This window comes from Ziziphus jujuba, chromosome 5 (assembly GCF_031755915.1).
Source record: "Ziziphus jujuba cultivar Dongzao chromosome 5, ASM3175591v1".
In the NCBI taxonomy this organism is placed as follows: domain Eukaryota; kingdom Viridiplantae; phylum Streptophyta; class Magnoliopsida; order Rosales; family Rhamnaceae; genus Ziziphus; species Ziziphus jujuba.
Window position 1 is genome coordinate 7,451,046 of NC_083383.1, and position 17,800 is coordinate 7,468,845.

The 17,800-nt window shown below is 33.6% G+C and overlaps 1 protein-coding gene across 3 annotated transcripts; it reads left to right on the top strand.

Annotated features, from left to right (window-relative positions):
• The first annotated feature begins 1,353 nt into the window (after positions 1–1,353).
• On the top strand, positions 1,354–17,483 carry LOC107420314 (CHD3-type chromatin-remodeling factor PICKLE). 3 transcript variants are annotated; one of them, XM_048475534.2, is made up of 31 exons: positions 1,354–1,513; positions 2,148–2,297; positions 3,374–3,511; positions 3,606–3,760; positions 3,979–4,140; positions 4,288–4,535; positions 4,634–4,729; positions 4,802–4,938; positions 5,014–5,226; positions 5,304–5,411; positions 6,413–6,463; positions 6,579–6,678; positions 7,906–8,048; positions 8,131–8,234; positions 8,510–8,648; positions 8,765–8,934; positions 10,072–10,138; positions 10,258–10,380; positions 10,684–10,793; positions 10,881–10,962; positions 11,475–11,669; positions 11,947–12,097; positions 12,197–12,302; positions 12,633–12,707; positions 13,662–13,723; positions 13,819–13,895; positions 14,394–14,524; positions 14,970–15,333; positions 15,511–15,652; positions 16,465–16,538; positions 16,742–17,483. In XM_048475534.2, the coding sequence occupies exons 2-31, from the start codon at positions 2,151–2,153 to the stop codon at positions 17,273–17,275; spliced, it is 4,404 nt and encodes a 1,467-aa protein (XP_048331491.2). In that variant the 5' UTR covers positions 1,354–1,513; positions 2,148–2,150; the 3' UTR covers positions 17,276–17,483. The 3 variants fall into 3 exon arrangements, with proteins under 3 accessions (XP_048331491.2, XP_048331492.2, XP_048331490.2); XM_048475533.2 differs by having other exon boundaries at positions 1,356–1,579; XM_048475535.2 differs by lacking the exon at positions 3,374–3,511 and having other exon boundaries at positions 1,355–1,579.
• The last annotated feature ends 317 nt before the right edge of the window (positions 17,484–17,800 follow it).

A 17,800-nucleotide genomic window follows, 5' to 3' on the forward strand; every position in this document is an offset into this window, starting at 1 on the left:
AGGCGTTGGTTTGGACTGCAAGTGTGGCCTCAGATTTGAACTGGGACAAGATTTGCTAGTCTTTAGACTCGACAATGGTTGTTAATGGAATCAATGACCAGGAAGACCCATCATCTTAGACAGCCAGATACGATCTCCTTTACCTTAGATCTTTATTTGCTAGTTTTAATTGGATTATCTCTTGGAATTTTAGGAAGTCTAATAAATTGGCAGATCTGCTTGCTAAAAAAGCTTTACATGATGGTCTGCTTTTTGACATTGGTTGTAATTTATCTTCCCTTCCTGGTGACATTTTGGACATCCAGGCATCTGATATGCTTGGATGCGGTGTTTCTTTGTAATTCCCTCGTTTTGGAGGCTTTTTGTGCGCTTCTGCAATGAATTTCAGTATTTTTATATTTAAAAAAAAAAAATAATTCCTTTAAAATTTTGGAGATATTTATCAATGAATTCTATCTATATATACCGTCTAATATTTGATTACCAGTCAACATTTTCAAATTGCGTATTCCATTTGCTTGGTATAGTTTTATAAAATAAATTTTGTATCCTTTAAATCATCTTCGTTTATGTATCATTTGCATGAAATGATTGATAAAATTTATTGAATTTTTAGAAAAATATACATTAAATAAAACTCCTGTAAGTACTATGATGCACCTTTTAGAAAAGGTAAGTGAAAACCATTATATCATATATTAAAGATACAATGTTTAACGAAATAACTATGTGAATTTGTTTTATAAACATAATAATTGTATGATATTTTATACATAAAATATATGATATATATGCTATCGTATTGTACATCTTACGATAACATATTGTATAGTTGTTGCATTTGATAATTTTTTTAAAGTAAAAAATTAAAGATTATTTAATCTTATATATTTTTAATTTATAATTCATTTCGATCCAATTCAATCTTGTCAAATACTTTTATGTTTTTCTTAAAATACAGTTTTTTAAAATCAATTTGCATCATCATATAATTATGAATGCATCATTCATTTCATCGTCTGCATTAACATTTTAATCACAAGTTGCATGGAACTTTTGCTTTTTTCTCCAAAAAAATTTAGGGAAAAAAAGAAAGAAAGAAAAAGAAATCCATCATTTTTGTTTTTTTTCCCATCAAGTAGAGTGGAAACTAGAAAATGAACATGTAATGTTGCAATTTAAAATTATATTGCCATAAAATGGTCAAAAACTATTTTAAATCTCTATGCATCATTGTTCAGCGAAACCAAAAGTAAAATCGTTGCTGTCTGTTTTAAACCCGAATGTAAAATTATCGAAATTCAAAGCCCTTTATAACAAACGATTGTTTTTTTTTTTTTTTTTTTTTTTTGGTCTTTTTGGTCAAATCGTGTGCTCAACTGTCGGGTGATTTTAGCACTGCACCGTCTTTACTTCTTTCTCTAACCCGCTCCAACACTCCGGCACTTTTGGGCTTCAGGGGTTTCAGGCGAGAATCTCTGTTCACTGGGTCCCTCAGATCCGGCAATCTCCGGTAATTCTTTTTGTCTTCCTAAATTCACTATCAGTACAGTGTGACGCAGCTTCGTCCTCGTAAATGGTGGTTTAATTCCTCTCTTCCTTCTTGATTCTCTTCGCAAATGGCTTTATCAGTTTCCTATATTTTTTATCCAATTGTTCCGGTTTCTGGCAAATGATATTGTTTTTTTTTTTTTTTTTTTTTGAGACTTCATTCGAGTATCACTCGCTGTTATTACTGTTAATTCTTATATTCTGTGCGTTGTTTTGTGTTTTTGCTGCAATATTTGCGGTTCGTTCTCTGGTTTTAATAATTTGAACATTTTTTTTCTGTGTGTTTGAGAATTGAGGTGTTGTAAAATGCTAAAATATGTAATGTATACGTATAATATATTATTTTTACGGGCGTGTACTTTTCGAAGTGGGGAAGTTATACAAGAATTTTGCTAGGATTCATGAAAAATCAAATTTTAAAAAAGCAAACAGTGGAGACAAATCGTTTACTTGATGCTAAACCGATCGTAAATCAGTATTTGAAAAAGTAGGGAGTTATTGTTAATTGTAATTCATATTTTGTTCTTTCGGTGTCCTAATCTTCTTTTTTTGGGGGATGCTAATCTAGTAGAATGTTACTCTTTTGTTTCATACAGAATATGAGTAGCTTGGTCGAGAGGCTACGAGTTAGATCAGATCGAAGGCCAATTTATAACCTCGATGAATCTGATGATGATGCTGATGTTGTACCTGGGAGACATGGGACAGCTCAGGAGAAGTTTGAGAAGATAGTTAGGGATGATGCGGTTTGTTTCTTCTTTAACTATCTTCCTCTCTCTCTCTCTCTCTCTCTCTCTCTCTCTCTCTCTCTCTTCTTCTTCTTATTATTATTCTTGTTGTTGTTGTTGTTGTTGTTGTTGTTTTGAATTTTCCTAGAGGAGTGAAGTGAATAATATAGTTTTGGCGGAACAGTGCTCCTAGTGGAGTTCTTGAATCATCATGATAAAAATAATATGGACATGTAATTTCTTGGATTTGGCTTTTTATGGATTCTTATACTTGGTAGTAAAGAGAAGTAAAAGTTAGGAGAGGAGATCAAATTCTCAATGCAACTTAATGAAGAAGAAAATATTGCTAAGTATTCTGACATTTTTAGATATCAAGTACAACAGTAACTTGTTAATGCACTAAATTATTCAAAGCATTTTAACGATGCTTCCTTTGTCTCATAAATCAATCTTTAAACAATTGAAGCTTTTACTTCATACATGCTTACTAACTAGAGGCCTTTTCAGAAATTTCTGATGTCCACTCATTTAGGCTTAGCATGATTGATCCCCTTATCCCTCCTCTATTTTTGGGTCAAGGATGTTCTGTTGATACTCTGGGCATTGGGAAACAGGGAAAAGTAAAATCTTCAATATGTTTGAAAAAGAAAAAATATTATTTTCAGCATTTGAAAAAGTATAGAAAGTGTTGCAGCAAGGACTTCTAGGTTTCTGGCTTTTGCATGTATAATACAGAACATGATACGTAAGAAAGTAATTCGCTCTTTTAACTCAGCATTGCAGTCTGCATCTTCTGTTGATGTTCAAAAGTATTCCTCTTTAACTTGGATGGTGAAGAGCTCCATTTCTTATTGTTGGAAACTCAGGTGTTATTGGCTTGAAGACTTGAACTTAATGTTGACAGAAAAGGATGGAATTGATATTTCCATGAACCAGAATATTAGGGGGGAAACATTTCTTTAAGTATCTCATTCATGTATATTTTTGTGTCTATATATGTATATATGTGAATGTATGTTTTAAAGAATAATCCATCTTACTACTTTCCTTGCTCTTATACATGCTAAATGTTTTTTTTTCCCTCCCCAAAATAGAAAGAGAGTTCATGTCAAGCCTGTGGAGAAAGTGGGAATCTTCTGTGCTGTGAAACATGTACTTATGCTTACCATCCTAAGTGTCTGCTTCCACCATTGAAAGCTCCTCTTCCTTCTAACTGGAGATGTCCTGAATGTGTATGGTTACATATTTGAATTTGTTTTTGCTTGAGTCCTTGTAATTACATATGTAAAATGTTGTTGATATCTGGAAATTTAAATGGTTTTGCAGGTTAGCCCTCTTAATGATATCGATAAGATATTGGACTGTGAAATGCGCCCTACTGTAGCTGATGATAGTGATGCCTCAAAGCTTGGAACGAAGCAAATATTTGTAAAACAATATCTTGTTAAATGGAAGGGATTATCTTATCTGCATTGTACATGGTAATATCTTGATTAGTGGCATCAACATATTATAGCTGTTTCTATTGGCAAACATTGCAATTAATTCAATTTAAGCGTAATGTCATTTAAGACTCGGGGTTCTTTTTTGGAAAATTTTGTTTCACTTTATGGTTGTAGACTAGTTTCCCCTGACTCTTAACTGGATCTTTGTCATTTTGAGAGTTTCCATTTACATGCCGCACATACTTTTTATTCAGGGTGCCGGAGAAAGAGTTCCACAAAGCTTTCAAGACCCATCCACGTCTAAAGACAAAAGTGAACAATTTCCACCGTCAAATGGGATCAAGTAATAATTCCGAGGATGACTTTGTTGCCATTCGACCAGAATGGACTACTGTTGATCGGATTATTGCTTGCAGGTTTATGCTTCATAAATATTCTCTTCTTTATTATCAAGTACAATCCAATGGTAGTAGGATCTGTCTTTTGAGCCAAATCTTATGATCCTAGAGGGTTTCTCATCCCTTTTATATTAATGTTTAATGGATGTGATGTGGATGCTGCAGGGGAGATGATGATGAGAAGGAATATCTTGTAAAGTGGAAAGAACTTCCTTATGATGATTGCTATTGGGAATTTGAATCAGACATATCTGCATTTCAGCCAGAAATTGATAAATTCAATAGAATACAATCTAGGTCTCGCAAACTACCTTCGAATAAGCAGAAAACTAGTATTAAAGATGCTGCTGAATCAAAAAGGAAGCAAAAAGAGTTTCAACAGTATGAACACAGTCCTGAATTTCTTTCTGGAGGTAAATTGGTCATATATATTTTTCTTTCTGGTATGCTTGTGTTATACAAACTTTTGGTTTCTTCATGAATGTCTAACTGCATTTTGGTGTAATTGAAGGTACACTACATCCTTATCAGCTTGAGGGGTTGAATTTCTTGCGTTTCTCTTGGTCCAAACAAACTCATGTTATACTTGCTGATGAAATGGGACTTGGTAAGTCTTTCTGATGTTTCGATTTTCCTTTTTTGGCTGGATAGCAATGCTTTGCAACTTGTTTGGTTACAGGAAAGACAATACAGAGTATTGCATTTTTAGCCTCACTTTTTGGGGAGAACATCTCTCCACATTTGGTAGTTGCACCACTATCAACATTGCGAAACTGGGAACGTGAATTTGCAACATGGGCACCTCAAATGAATTGTGTATGTGAATGAGATTGTTCTATTTGTCTGCATAATTAGTCAGTATGGTCCTGAGGGGAAATTCACTTTTTGCAGGTTATGTACGTTGGTACTTCCCAAGCTCGTGCAATAATAAGGGAGTATGAATTTTACTATCCTAAAAATCATAAGAAAATCAAGAAAAAGAAGTCTGGTCTACTAGTTACTGAAAGCAAGCAAGATAGGATCAAATTTGATGTCCTCCTTACATCATATGAGATGATTAACTTAGACACAACATCACTGAAACCAATAAAGTGGGAGTGTATGGTAACATCCTGTGACTCGATATTTACATTGCTAGTCCTCAAGATTTAATTCCTCTTAATGCTGACATCTGCATGTAGATTGTCGATGAAGGCCATCGTCTCAAAAATAAGGATTCAAAGTTGTTTTCATCATTGAAGCAGTATTCAAGTAGACACCGTGTGCTTTTGACTGGAACTCCTCTTCAGGTTTGTTGATTCTTTGTGATATTTTAGTACCTTTATGTTAGGTTTTGTTTGTCTGCTTATGAATTCCAGGTATCTGGATGTTGATGACCTTAATTTAATGTAAACTGGTCTTTGTCGTCCTGGGAAGTGTAAGAACTGTTCACAATGCTATGGATAGAATACAAGTTACTCATCATTGGTTATACTATTGTATAGAAGAATGCTCCTCTGTCCATAGAATGTTTGCATATGGTAAAAGTCCAATAAACTATTTAGTGGTTTTGTGGACACTTCGGTTTGAAAATTTTGGATAAGATGAAGATGAACTGTAAATGATTTTCTATGTATGCTTAAAACATGCCAATAGTGTATTGGAGCATTTTGTTGAAATGAAACTTGAAAAAATTTGCTTGTCTTTCTGATTTATTCTATGGTCAGCTTATTTGCAGATTTTATGTGGGTTTGGATGAGACATGCTGTCTTACTTCTGTGTAGGGTTTAAAAAACCTTTTTATTTTGAGATTCAAATTGGGACTACATAATTAGAATTTTGTATGGCCTTGTTCCAATGCCTTGGGCTGACAAAGTTAAATGGCTTGCAGTGATGTGGAAAATTGACCCCTAATTATCGCTACAAGTTATCTTCCTGATGATAGAAGTTGTGTACTTTGTCTTCTTGTTATCAATTCCTTTTCAGTTGTTTTATAAATTTCTCTTACTACGTAATTTTAAGTATCTAAATGCATGCAGCCATATGATTGTTAATGTCCTCTGGACATCTTTCCACATTGGCTATCATTATTTGGTATGTGAACTTTATGCCAGTTAATGCTTGCGGTGTTATGTCTGTTGTATCTTTTCTTTCATCTGCATTTCCTGGGTGTTTTTGGGGTAAAAGGGAATCATCTTCTTCCTTGTTCTGAGTATTATATATCACCTCCTTTCTTTTCTTTACTTAAATAAAATGATTGGTATTTGTTTGTTCAAACTTATGAATGGACTCCTGTTTGGTATTCTTTCAGAACAATCTTGATGAACTTTTCATGCTTATGCACTTCCTTGATGCTGGGAAGGTTAGTATCTTAAACATCTAATGCAATGGCAGATATTTTAAGTTACCTTAAAATGGGTATCAAAGTTGATGTTTATAAATTCCCACATTCAGTAATTGATATTTATGCCTCGCAGTTTGGAAGTCTGGAGGAGTTTCAGGAAGAATTTAAGGATATCAATCAAGAGGAGCAGATATCTAGACTTCATAAAATGTTGGCGCCCCATCTTCTCAGAAGTATCAATCTTAGACCTTTTTCAAATGCAAATTTTTTTCTTCAGTTACTTTTTTAGGTTTTATTTAATTACTGTTTGGTATTTTAGTTGTCTTGATTAGTTTATTCTTTGTGTTGGCTTTGTTTCTTGAATTCCATTGTTGTTTATAACTTCTTTTATTATTCTTATGATGTCTAAAGTCTGAACTTGTTTCCAAATTTTGGAAGAAATGGTTTTGAAAATTTTTCCTGTACAGTCTTTGAATTTTGTGATCTCTTTTAAGTTGGTAAAAGAATAATAGATCCCTTATATAAATTTTTTAGTGTCTTGGCATAAAACTTGGTACTCAAATTTACTTAACCAATCTATGCCTGCGTGATTTTTTAGCACTGACATTTTTTGTCGAAGGGTTATTTTATTTTACTTGGACACAGCTATTCTCAGTTCTTCAATTCTTGTTTTGTTTTTCCCTGGTTCCTTTGTCTCTGCATTTATTTCAGTGGACTAAATCTGCATTGTATGTGCATACAGGTCCCATTTGGGACCCATTCATGCATTCTGGAGGGTTTCAATGCCAATTGCTGGAAATGTAGTTTGGGGTCTATGATTTGACTGGAAAACTATCTTGATTGTTGTTACCATCGATTTATGTGAAATTGAGATTTTCCTTTTTTGAAATCCTATGTGAAACTGAGGTTGATGATTATGATTTGAATGACAGTGCTTATCTTATAAATATTCGTTCTTTTTATTAGTGCTGACCAGATTACATCTTTCCACTTTATTAGCTTATTAACTACCATTATTTGAGCATGCAACACAAATAAGTCTTCCTATTACTTGAACAATTTTGGTTGATTTGTGTTGAGAATTTGAACTTCAATCAAATTAGTTATGATCATTGTTGCAGTCAAGTTTTGATGGAGTCTCTCATTTCTAAGTTCATTGTACATGTCATGGTTTTTAAACGTGTAGAAGCTAGATGATATTTTGAAAATCAATCTCCTTTCACTTTCAAGTTTTGAGAGAATAAAAAAAATTATTGCTTCCATTTTGCTTCTTCTGGTAGCTAATTATAAAACAGTAAAACAGAAGTAAAATTAATTTTCATCTATTTATCATGTACTATTTAGTTGGGATAATTGAATCTATGGTAGCCAGAATCGAACAGGAGATGATCTTCTTTATATATGCCTCCAAAGTTCAAAATCAATTTGTTTTTGAGTGCAACTCATTAATGGTGCTGCAGGAGTGAAAAAGGATGTCATGAAGGAACTACCACCCAAAAAGGAACTTATTTTGCGTGTTGACTTAAGTAGCAAGCAGAAAGAGTATTACAAAGCAATTCTTACTCGCAATTATCAGATATTAACTCGCCGTGGTGGTGCACAGGTAGGACTATTTTTCATTGAAATAAAGATCTTTTCCATTGTGTTTTGATCTTATCTAACATATCTTTGTGATTGAATACCAGATATCGCTTATCAATGTGGTAATGGAATTACGCAAGCTCTGTTGTCATCCTTACATGTTAGAGGGAGTTGAACCAGATATAGAAGATGCAAATGAATCTTACAAGTAAATTTTATAAGATTATCTTCAATATTCTTATTTAAGTGATCTATCTGAAACCCTGTTTTTTCTTCCTTTCCATCTCCCCCCCTCATAGAGTGATGATTATTTTTTTTTTATGCTTCAAGTATGTTTAGAATTTTGGTGCTTGTGGTTGTTGACAGAGATGTATGTTTCTGCTGATTCAGAGTCTGAGTCCAAATAAATGTTGCTTTGTTAAGGTAGTTATGTAAATGCGATGGAGTGTATTTTTGTTTAACACTAGAGTTACTATTTGACAGACAATTGTTAGAGACTTCTGGGAAATTGCAGTTGTTGGACAAAATGATGGTAAAGCTTAAAGAGCAAGGTCATAGAGTTCTCATATATTCACAATTTCAGCACATGTTAGACTTGTTAGAAGATTACTGTACTTACAAGGTATAAAAGGAGGCTTTTTTGTTTTCATTTCTCTGATGTTAGGATCTGAAAGGAGGTTAATGCTGGGTCTATTACCTTTTGTAAATGATTTGATTTTGTTTCTCCTCTTTCTTCAGAAATGGCAGTATGAACGTATAGATGGTAAGGTTGGTGGAGCTGAAAGACAAATACGAATTGATCGGTTCAATGCCAAAAATTCGTCCAGGTTTTGTTTTTTGCTTTCTACAAGAGCAGGAGGCCTAGGAATAAACCTTGCGACTGCTGATACAGTCATTATATATGACAGGTGAAATTTTGGCACTTAATAATGTTTCTGTTTTACTTTTCCTTTACAATAATTTTTAGGAGTAATTTGTAAAGTGAGTCTGAGAGTAGCGCATTAATGACCTCTACTATTGAAATATATATACAGTCCGTCTATGGTGCGGACGGTCATCATGCGGACTACAGTATTGGTGACGGTTTTTCATAGTATTAGTGACGATTTTCTAAAAAACCGTCGTTAATACTATGAAAAACCGTCACTAATACTGCGGTCCTCATACGGACCGTCCTCACCATAGAATTTCCGTATATATATATATATATCAGTATATATATGTATCATTGCAGTCATTGCATGATCTAATAAATTCCTCAAGGAGGTGCACTTTTTGTAAGTTGTCCCAAGATGAAATAGTCATTAACCAATGTTTGATGCTGCTTCAGTTGGTTATAGATTAGTTGAGAAAGAATTAAGATGCTGCCTTCCTTGTAAACAAGCTTGTGGTTAATGGCTTTCTGGCAGTGACTAATTTAGTTTGTTTTGCATGGGTGAAGAAAAGGTTGCATAAATGTGGTCAGAAGTGGTTAGAAATCACATGCAAATGTAAGTTGGCTGAAGAGGTGGCCCATTTATTTGGTGAATGGAGGAAATTGGATATGTTTCAAGAATCAAATTGTCTTGCTGAAAATGTTAACAAGGGGAGGAACATTTTCATTATGAGGAACCTCTAAAATATTTGGCGTCTATCCTTGCTTTGTTTTGTTTTCTTCTTGCTTTTGTTTTGTTTTGTTTTGTTTTGTTTTTTTGTTTTTTTGTTTTTTTTTTTTTTGTGGCTAGGATCACATATATCACAGCTGTATAAGACATGTTATCTTGTTTTCTCTCTTCCGTATGGTTCATGTTTTTGTTGAATTATTAAACAAGCCATTGTTGTGAGAGCGTGGGAGCTAAATTATGTCAGGGCAATATCTATTGAGTATGTAATTCTTAAAGTTTGTTTCATAGTGCTATCATGTTTGGGCTTTGTTCCTTGGGTTAATCTCTTAACATGAATTGTGAGCCTATGTATTTATATTTTTCAATTTAATGTGTCATGATGCTTGTTCATCTGGTCATTTTATGATTTTTATCGTCACCAAACCTATTCTTCCACTTCAGTGATTGGAATCCTCATGCCGATCTACAAGCTATGGCTAGAGCTCATCGTCTTGGGCAGACTAACAAGGTTGTATTTTTTTCTGATATGAACAAGTCTATAATTGTTTATTCAAAAACAACATAATTGTTTATTGGAAAACAACATATGGTTGTTTCTTATTTGTTACAGTAGTTTTGGTATTGCAGGTAATGATTTATAGGCTTGTAACACGAGGATCCATTGAAGAAAGGATGATGCAGATGACAAAGAAGAAAATGGTTTTAGAACATTTAGTTGTTGGAAGGTTGAAGGCTCAAAATATCAACCAGGTTAGTATGTGATTATAAGATGACTTGTGGGATTAATATAGGGAGATATATATCTATTTATGATAATTTGAAATGCAATAAGCTGTTGTAGGAGGATCAAAAATATGTTTATCCTATATTCATTTTCTTGTTTGTATTGATTATTCTTTTATTTTTTTAGTTATTTATTTATTTTTTTATATTTATGCATGCTAAGGATGCTTTAATTATTTTCCTTTTTCATATGGATCAAGACAACGTCAAACTACATGTGATTTCATTGAAAATTTAATAAAATTCTGAGTAATTTATACTTTTCTTCAGGAAGAGTTAGATGACATCATAAGGTATGGATCAAAGGAGTTATTTGCTGATGAAAATGATGAAGCTGGAAAATCTCGACAAATACATTATGATGATGCTGCTATTGATAGGTAAAACTCATAGCAGCTATGTCATTTTGTTTGACAGCATTGAATATGTGAGAAAATATTATTCTTTTTGTGTCTCTCCTTCAATAGATTACTTGACCGTGATCAAGCTGGAGATGAAGAGGCTACATTGGATGATGAAGATGAAGATGGATTTTTGAAGGCTTTTAAGGTATGCTGGCTTTTAAGGCTTTTAGCATTGCTACTACTTAAAATATTGTTAATTATTTACTTAACTTTTGTGTCAAGATATCTGATATCTAAATTATTTAAAGTCAAATCCATCACTTTTTAAAGAATTTGTGACTTAAAAAGTATTTCAAGTATATGGTAGTGGCGATGAAAGACACAATTTAAGAGTTCGCAGTGAATACTTTATATTCTCCTTGTTTTCCTTAATTAAACTGTATCCGCTTTGCAAGGGGCAAAATTGATCATAAATATCTCTTCTCTGGTAATAGTGGTGGATATGGTTATTTTTGTTACATTTACATTCCACGTTATGCTACCATGTATAGGACATGGAGTTTTTCAATATGGATTCATTTATTTTGATGCATCCTTTTGGTTGAATTGTGTATGATACCTTTATCATATTCTTTGCTTTTTTGTTTCCTGATATTAGTTTTTTTCTTATTTATTTATTCATTTTACAATTTTTTAAACCTATATATTGTGTTTCAGGTAGCAAATTTTGAGTATATTGATGAAGTGGAGGCTGTAGCTGAGGAAGAATCACAAAAGGTTTCCATGGAAAGTAACACTGTGAACAGTGCTGAAAGATCAAATTACTGGGAAGAGTTGTTAAGAGATAGATATGAAGTGCATAAAATTGAAGAATTTAATGCTTTGGGGAAAGGAAAGAGAAGTCGTAAGCAGGTTAGCTTTTCATCGTTCATAATCTGATTACCTTATAATGTGGTGGCGTATTCCTGTCTTTGTATGGATGTTGTGCTTTTTGATATGATAGTGTTTTCTAATAGAGAAGTTTTTTATCTTTTTGTTTTTGTGGTCCTCGCTTTTAACTCTCTCTCTTTCTCTAAAGGTTTTGTCCTGTTTTAACATGCTGTCAGCATCTAAGTCTTGTCAATTAATGAACATTTTTAATTTTTTCAACATGAAATGGAATTAACTTTTGTCTTTGGATTTTATACAGATGGTATCCGTTGAAGAGGATGATCTTGCTGGTTTAGAAGATGTAAGTTCTGAGGGTGAGGATGACAACTATGAAGCTGATATGACTGATGGTGAAACAGCATCATCTGGAACTGCTTCTCAGAGGAAGCCTTACAGAAAGAAAGCCCGTGGTATATTTTCCTGTCAATAGTATTTGTATTAATATGCTAATGGCTCATTTTGATCATTGTATTGAAATTGGTTTCATTAAAAAATGGATTCTTTTGCAGTTGATAGCGCAGAGCCTCTTCCTTTGATGGAAGGTGAAGGAAGGTCATTTAGAGTACTGGGTTTCAATCAAAATCAGAGGGCTGCATTTGTACAAATCTTGATGAGGTCTGCTTATATATTTGTCATTTCTGGTCCTGTAATCAGATTTCCGTATGTTTATCCCTGCCTGTGCATGTGCACATCCATCTTTATCTGTGTTAGTGCATATGTGTGCCTATTGCATGTTTGTGTTCGATCACACACACACACACACACACACACACACACACATAAATATATATAATATCTACATATATGTTTATTTGAATATGTGTTATTGTAAGCTCCTTACATATGTATTTATTTGAATTTGTGTTCAATGTAAATATGGAGCTTAAATAGCCCTTTTCATTTATTTATTTATTTTTGAGTTCTAATGTACAGCTTTAATTGCAGGTTTGGTGTTGGAGATTTTGATTGGAAAGAGTTTACATCTCGTATGAAGCAGAAGACTTATGAAGAAATAAAAGAGTACGATATTTCTTTTAAAGTAGTATCCTTTTTGAGTTGTTTAATTAGAGATTTAGAACGTTATTGAATTTTAGTACTGGCATACCTTGGTCTTCTCCGCTATCTCTATATCCCGAGTTGGATGACTTTATGCAATGTTGTTTAGGTTCCAATTGAAGTTATAATCACTGTGATTTAATTTTGATAAGATGTACTTATAACTTCCTTCAGGTTTATAAAATTCAGTATGACATAATATTAAATAAATTGTTTATAACAGACAGACTTGGTGTATTCTTTGGATTTGGTCGACAGTATAAGGAGATAATCTATGAATCACCATTGATTCTGCAACAGTTATATTCTTCTTGTTTAATTATTATTAAATTTTAAAAAATGCAAATTATTAAAAAAAAGAATAAAACTGGAGAGAAAGTGGTCAAATTCTTATCTGTCAATGTTAGGTATATTAGCCCCAAAAGTTACAGCAGGTGAAACTGCAAATGATTACCCCGTGTAATTGGACTTTTTCTTCCTCTGCTATGCTTAGCTTCTTAATGGTTAGATATTTTATTTACTCTAGATGGTACTGCCAAAAATGATCCCTGGTCTCATATTCTACTCAGTTAGGACATCTAAAATTCAAATGAGTGTGTATTTTACATGTGTGTATGCTATCTGATGTGTGCATTATTACATGCATGTTTCCGTTTGTGTGAATTTACTTATACTTGAAGAATTGTGTATATTGAAATTGGATATCATTATACATTGTGATTGTGATGTTTTTGTGTACTTGTACAGACACTGACATTACTATATTTATACATATATTATTGTAAATTCGTATTCAGATATGTCTTATGTCTGTAACATATATGCCCTCAGGGTACCTTTTATGATATTTGTCGTTCACATTTTTCTCTTTTACACTTTTTTTTGTTTGATGATACATATTGATTATTTTTTATGCAGTTATGGAACTCTTTTCTTGTCTCACATTGCTGAAGATATTACTGACTCCCCAACGTTTTCAGGTGAGAATTCTTATTGGTCACATTTTCAATGGTAATTTGGTTCTGTTTCTTCATTTTCTTTGGTCCTACTATTCTGTTTATGATCTTGTCTGTAGATGGTGTTCCAAAAGAAGGACTCAGAATCCAAGATGTACTTGTTCGGATTGCAGTTCTGATGTTAATAAGGGATAAAGTAAGTTTGTAATCACAAGTTTGATTGCTTTTGTCATATGGATTTCTTTTTGGGTCTTCTCTTATGTGTACTTGAGCAGTGTCCCTTTTCACTCTGAATTTATCTGTAATAGCTTATATATACTGATGTGGAGATCGTGGAAAATATAATCCATTGATTTGAAAATTTTTCTATTCAACAAATTTTTTTATTTTTTCTTTAAGAAAAGTAACAAATTAGTCAAGGCCCAAGTATTCCAAAATATATTCATAAAGTTGTATAGAGATTATAAAGTTAAGATGCTTGATGTTAGTTGGAAGTGTGTGATTCTGGAATATCTGTCAAGTTGTGGCTATGTTTTCTAACATCGGGACTTGGGAGACATTTGACTGACTTATCTTTTCGTATTAATTGTACTCTGCTGCCATTACATATTTTTCATTCTCAAGGTTAGTATGCCAAATATATATTTTCTTAAATTTTTATTCTTTTATTTTCCCTTTTTGGGTGAAATTACAGGCAAAGAATTCGTCAGAAAATGCAGGTGCTCCACTTTTTGCAGATGACATCTTGTTGCGCTATCCAGGATTGAAGGGTGGGAAATTTTGGAAGGAGGAGCATGATTTATTGTTATTGCGTGCCGTATTAAAGTATGTCATCACTTCAAGCAATAGTCACACTTATTTTGGTCAAAAATAATTGCTTCTATGAAGTTGTGCTTCACAATGTGTTTTTTGATCGTATGATCTGAAATGTTAAATTTTCAGTTTACAAGAAAATAAGTGTTTTAAGTTTCATTTTCAAAGATACCCGTCACAGATGGAATTTCTTTAAATTTATGGATTTTCAGACCTTTTTTTTTTTTTTTTTTTTTTTTTTGTTTGGGTTTGGGGCGGATGTAGATATTGGCTTTGACTGGTCTAATTGTACAATAATAGGCTTGTTAGTTGCCTCGGAGTTTTTGAGAACTGATTCCATATGAATAGTTTTCCTATTATCCTTTTTACATAATTCTAAGTCCCTAATTTTGTCCTCAAAAAAAAGAAAGTCCTTAATTTTATATTTGTTTCATTATTTACATATTTGAATGTTAAGGCATGGATATGGGAGATGGCAAGCTATTGTTGATGACAAGGACCTGAGGATTCAAGAAGTTATATGTCAAGAATTGAATCTTCCCTTCATAAGTCTACCTGTTGCCAACCAAACTGGTTCTCAAGCGCAGAATGGTTCTAATGCTGCTACTACAGAAGCACCTAAGGAAAATGGTAGTGGGAATGATATAGCCACTGACATTCCACAGGGAACTACTGATGCTGCAAATCAATCTCAAATGTATCAAGACTCTTCTATCTTGTATCATTTTAGAGATATGCAAAGAAGACAGGTTGAGTTTATTAAGAAAAGAGTGCTGCTTTTGGAAAAAGGGCTCAATGCAGAGTACCAGAAGGAATACTTTGTGAGTCACTGACTTTAGTTTTCTAGCTTTTGATATGCTTAGTTTGTACCAATCTGCGGGGATTAATTTCCTGCTGTTTAAAGTATATGAAAAGCATGTTCTATATATATAAGATGCTGCTTATGGTTCTGGACTTACAGAGTTTCATTCGTTCCCTTATCTTTATCATGTCCTCAGGGTGACATGAAGTCAAATGAGGTTACAGGTGATGAACATGACAATGAACCTAAGGGTGGAAATATCCCAAATGCCTCTGGCTCTCTTGCTGCAGAGACTGATGTGGACATGGTTGATCAATTGCCTCATTTAGAAGCTTTTGGTAAGTCTATGGACTAACATCTTGTAATTCTGCTTTCACATTGAAACTGATTTCTCTTATCTGGGAAGGCTGAAGAGGTCTTATATGCCATATTTCTTATGCTCATGTGTTTCTATTTGATGTTAAGTTAGCATCACTTAAGATTAAGATCAATGGGAAGTGGGTCAAACTGTGTGTTTCAAACTAAAATAAACTCAGCAACACCACCCTCATGTGTGGGCATACATGATAAATAGAAATATTATTGGACAATACATGTGCTGAATTGTAAAACTACTAAGAAATAGGGATACCATGATTCAATCATATAATTGGACAGGCAGCTTTGTCTAGTACCATGTTGAAATACCATTAATCCCAAAGTTTTGAACTGATAGGAAGTGCGCACAGCTTTCAACAAAACCATAGTTGCAAAGCAACTTGATCTAGCACCATGTTGAAGTACCATTAATCCCAAAGTTTTAAACTGATAGGAAGTGCGCTCAGCTTTCAACAAAACCATAGCTGCAACTTGGAATATTGATTTTCTATAGGCATTTCAGTCATACATGACGCCAACGAAGAGATATATAGATATAGATTTCAACGTTATTTATGTACACATGCACATATTGGAGCACTTGACTCGTGATGGGAGGAGTTTCCAAGGAATGGAGTTGTTTTTTGTTTCTGTTTATATTAGTTTTTTCTATAGTATTGGAAAGGGGCTTATACCAAAAGTAATGTCATGATGGATTGGTATTATTTGAAATTTTGGCCTTGTTAAGTGTCCATTATATAGCTCTATGATGATTGGTATTCTGCCTGTGCAGCTGCTGAAGAAATATCTTCTGCCGCATGCGATAACGATCCAGACCGATTGAAACTGCCTCATCTTTATAACAAGGTTAGCACTCTTTCATGCACTGTTAAACCATACAAACTGCACTCTGAGAGAGAGAGAGAGAGAGAGAGAAGGTTAGCACTCTTTCATGCACTGTTAAACCATACAAACTGCACTCTGAGAGAGAGAGAGAGAGAGAAATTTTAATGTTAATTTGCTCTGATAATAGATTTATCTTGTGCATCTAATTCTTTCCTTGTTATCAGATGTGTAAGATTGTGGAGGAAACCACCCATGAGACATCATCGGCCAACCAACCAGCTAGTCAGAATTTAAAGAAAAATCTTCTTCCAATTGAAACCATTTGTGAGGACATAAATCGAATTCTTTCTCCTGTTCTGGAAAATCCTTCAACTTCAGCACGGCCAGCAGTAACTACAGAACAATCACGTGTTGAACCAAAGGGCAATGCTGCCGCACCTGAATCTCTTCAAGATGACAGCAGGCCTGCTGCTGCAGTAGAAGAGGTTGGTGAGTTGAAAGACTTGGCAACAGAATCGAAACATAATAAAGAAACTAGCAAGTCGTTGGAGTTGGGCACAGACCAAGTCAAAGAAAAGAGTGATGGATCATCTTCTAAGGTTCCAACTCCTGCTGAACCATGTCCACCTTTGGCAGGACCCTCAAGTTCACCAAAAAGAACTGAAAATGCTGTTGAAATAGAAGAAAGGAAGAGCGAACCTGTTGGTAATGGAAGCACAGAGAAAACCAAGGAGGGTGTCATAGTACTGGATGATTAATTGCGGCGGTACTGGGTCGTATTACTGAAGTAGCATTAATGGGTCTAATTCAAACACCCTTTTTCAGTGGCATTAATGGGTCTAATTCATACCCTTTTTCTTTATAGAATTACCATCTAATTGTATTTTTTTTCCCAAAAAATTTCTACAATCAACTGGAATATTTTTTGTGGCTTATATTATAAAATCTCACCTTTTTTTGGTAAAAGACTTCCATATGGCGAGCTGGCCTTTAATGTTTGTGCCTGTTCTATGTTTAAAAATATATAGATTCTGTGTCACTTGTGGGTCGTAGTGCAGAAAATATTAGACAATAAGGTCAAATATTTATATGTGCCTTATATATATATATATATATATATATATATGTATGTATATGTATATATAGTCTTTTTTGAAAAGAAGAAAATGAAGGGACACTAAACCAATAACATTATTATTAAATATCAGAGCGTCAGAAGAATATTCTAAATAGGATTATTCCGAGAAGCATATGTAGTCTGAATATTTAAGAGTGGAGGTAAA

Excerpts from the sequence above, each read along its gene's own strand:
- LOC107420314 (XM_048475533.2), top strand. Across the intron at positions 8,235-8,509 it reads GATGCAAATGAATCTTACAA|ACAATTGTTAGAGACTTCTG; the intron begins GTAAATTTTATA and ends ACTATTTGACAG. Across the intron at positions 14,525-14,969 it reads TTATTGCGTGCCGTATTAAA|GCATGGATATGGGAGATGGC; the intron begins GTATGTCATCAC and ends TTGAATGTTAAG.